This window comes from Suncus etruscus, chromosome 8 (assembly GCF_024139225.1).
Source record: "Suncus etruscus isolate mSunEtr1 chromosome 8, mSunEtr1.pri.cur, whole genome shotgun sequence".
Taxonomy (NCBI): domain Eukaryota; kingdom Metazoa; phylum Chordata; class Mammalia; order Eulipotyphla; family Soricidae; genus Suncus; species Suncus etruscus.
The window spans coordinates 81922007-81924842 of NC_064855.1; the positions used below are offsets into that span (position 1 = coordinate 81922007).

The 2836-nt window shown below is 54.2% G+C and overlaps 1 protein-coding gene across 1 annotated transcript; it reads left to right on the plus strand.

Annotated features, from left to right (window-relative positions):
* Positions 1-290: 290 nt before the first annotated feature.
* Positions 291-2363, plus strand: LOC126015974 (endogenous retrovirus group K member 113 Gag polyprotein-like). Its single transcript, XM_049778500.1, has one exon. The coding sequence runs from the start codon at positions 291-293 to the stop codon at positions 2361-2363; it is 2073 nt and encodes a 690-aa protein (XP_049634457.1).
* Positions 2364-2836: the final 473 nt, after the last annotated feature.

The following is a 2836-nucleotide window of genomic DNA, read 5'->3' on the forward strand; positions in this document are numbered from 1 at the left end:
CCAGTGTAGGATAGGGCCCCCGATATAGGGGTCCCCTCTGGGGAGCCACATCTGGCGCCAAACGTGGTTTTCCTGCTCTTCTCCCTCGTCGCCGGTCGTTCCCGGGAATTCTCCGCGTCTCCCTTTTCTTTCCGTGAAGGGTGAGTTTCCCTTGCGCAGACGCGTTAAGAATTTCATGCATGCATCCCTCAGGGTGACTCTTCGTCTCCCTCCCAGGCGACCCCCGCCTTCTGGCCTCTCGTCCGTTGGGACCCCATATATCTTTCCTCTCCCTCCTCTTTCTTTTCGCTATGGGCTCTACACTCAGTACCGAGGAAAAATTCGTTCAATCCCTTCAGGATGAACTTATATCCAGGAAGGTTCATGTTTCTAAGGCAGACCTTTATCAATTTTTTAACATCCTTCATAAAGCTTCCCCTTGGTTTGTGTTTACCGCCCCTAAGATCGCCCGTTCCACTTGGTTGAAAATTGGGCAGGATTTGACGGATTTTTGTAACACACAAAATGATTCTGCTTTTAAGGACTGCATTCTTCAATATTGGAAACTCCTCGATGGCCTTATTACTGCAGCTCCTATCTCTTCCTCCTGCGCCGCTATCATCAAAGAGGGACAGGCTATCCTTACTAATGCTTCACGTTCTCATACTCCCTCCTCTCCCATGTCCCCCTCGCCTGAGACCTTTCGGCCCCCGCCATACGCCCCTGTTCCTGCAGATTCCTCTGCCTCGTCCTCTTTCGTTGCCATTACTCAGGCTCCTTCTCCCGACCACCTCTCTCCTGAAGACGCAGCCACGCTTGACGCAGCGGCTGCTGCTTACACTGCCCGCTCCCCGTCTGACCCCCCTGCTCCCTCCCACAGCTTTTCTCCTCCCTCCACTGCCTCACAGCTCCAGCACACCATTGATAAACTCTGCTCTTCTCTCAATCAAGTTCTCTCTAAGCTACAGTCCCCTAGTCCTCCTCAGGTTTACCCTGCCCTCCTTAAGCCTAAGGAGCAGCCTCCTTCTCAGCACCCTATGATCACACGTTCCCGTGCTCGGCCCCGTTCCCGTAGAACTACCCCTGCGCGCCCTGCTGCGCAGGCGGATGGCGAGGCTGCTGACGACCCTGATGGAAACGTTATTGAGGCCGATGACGAAGCTGACGCAGATGAAAATCAATCTGCGGGCGAGGAGGAGGCTGCCGTCTCCGGCGATGCCTCTCCTCCTGATGCCGACGCTCCCACCCAACGAGCTACCGGCCGTATTTTTCAAGAGGACATTGAAATTAAGGAACTCGATCAGGGCTCCCTTAAGGAAGTCCGCAAGGCCGTCCTTGAGTACGGTCCCCAGGCTCCCTATACCCTTTCTTGCCTTGAATCTCTCTCCTATGGCGGCGCTCTTTTTCCTATAGAATGGCGCATAACTGTCCGCCGCTGCCTTAAGCCCCAGGATATTGTCCTCTGGGAGGCTGAATTTCAAAATAATTGCAAGGACCTTGCGGGACCCAGTAAAAAGGAGTATCTCCAACTTTCTGGCTCTGCGCCCTATGACACTATGCAGGCTCAGCGCCGCCTTCCCTATCACATTCTCAGTTTAACCTCTCAAGCTGCTCTTAAGGCATGGAAAGCTGTCGGCTCTTCCTCGGGCCCTGCTCTTCCTCTTGCAAAAATCTTGCAGGCAGATGATGAGCCTTATCACGCCTTCATCTCCCGTCTCCTTGAGGCTATTGATCGTACCACCGGAATCACTGATACCTCTAATCCTTTCATCAAGCAGCTTGCCTTTGAAAATGCTAATCCTGCCTGCCGCCAAATTCTTAAAGGTCCCAAGCTCTCCCGCTCCCTAGAGGACATGATCTCTCTTTGTAAAAATGCTCATTCTTTTGCTACCCAAGTGGCTGGTGCCCTTGTCGCTTTTCAAAACCAGTCTAAAGGTAAAATCTGTTATTCTTGTGGCCAGCCTGGTCACTTCGCGGGTCAGTGTCCCCAGCGCAGGCTGCCTGACATACAGGCAGGCTCCACATCTGAACGCCCTTCCCTTTGCCCCCGCTGTCGGCGCGGGCGCCACTGGAGATCCTCCTGTCGCGCTATCACTGACATTGAGGGAAATTTTCTGGGTGAAAACCCACTCCTGAAACAGCGCCCAGGCCAGTCAAAAAACTCCGGCAGGGGTCGCCCCCAGACCCCGCACCAACAGCCTCGTCACATTCCTTTTGTCCCAGCCACTGGGGGAACGACTGGGACTCCCTCTCGCCAAATCCAAGTTCACTATCAGCGCCTCCCCTCCCAAACCCAGAACTGCGACCCTCAACCTCCTCCCTCTTCCGGGCCACCCCCGGTTCAGCAGGACTTGACTTGTGTTCCGCCACCCCCCTCTTATTAACTCCTCAGGGTGGTGTCTACTCTATTCCTACCGGTGTTTATGGACCACCTCCTCCTGGTTATTTTTTCATGATCATTGGTCGCGCTTCCTCTACCATTGATGGTCTTATCATCTCTCCTTCTATCGTTGATGGTGATTACTCTGGTGAGATTTTTCTTAATGCTACCGCTCCTTTTAAATCAGTTCAGGTCGTCCCCGGCACTCGCATTGCCCAAGCTCTTCCCTTGCCCCTAGCGGTGGAGCTGCCTGCCCTGCCCCAACCGCGGGGCGCCACTCATCCCGGTTCTTCTGATGTTTATTGGATAAAAACCATCTGTCGCGAACGCCCCTCTTCTATCCTTTCCCTCACCATCCAGGGCCGCCTCTTCCATGGCCTCTTGGATACCGGGGCTGATACCACCTGCTTTTCTCCTTTGGATTGGCCTCCTGATTGGCCTCTTTGTCCCTCTCCTGACCCTATCTCTGGGGTCGCC

What these genes read in the sequence shown, in the direction of transcription:
- LOC126015974 (XM_049778500.1), top strand. Translation starts at nt 291, where the DNA reads ATGGGCTCTACACTCAGTACCGAGGAAAAATTCGTTCAATCCCTTCAG.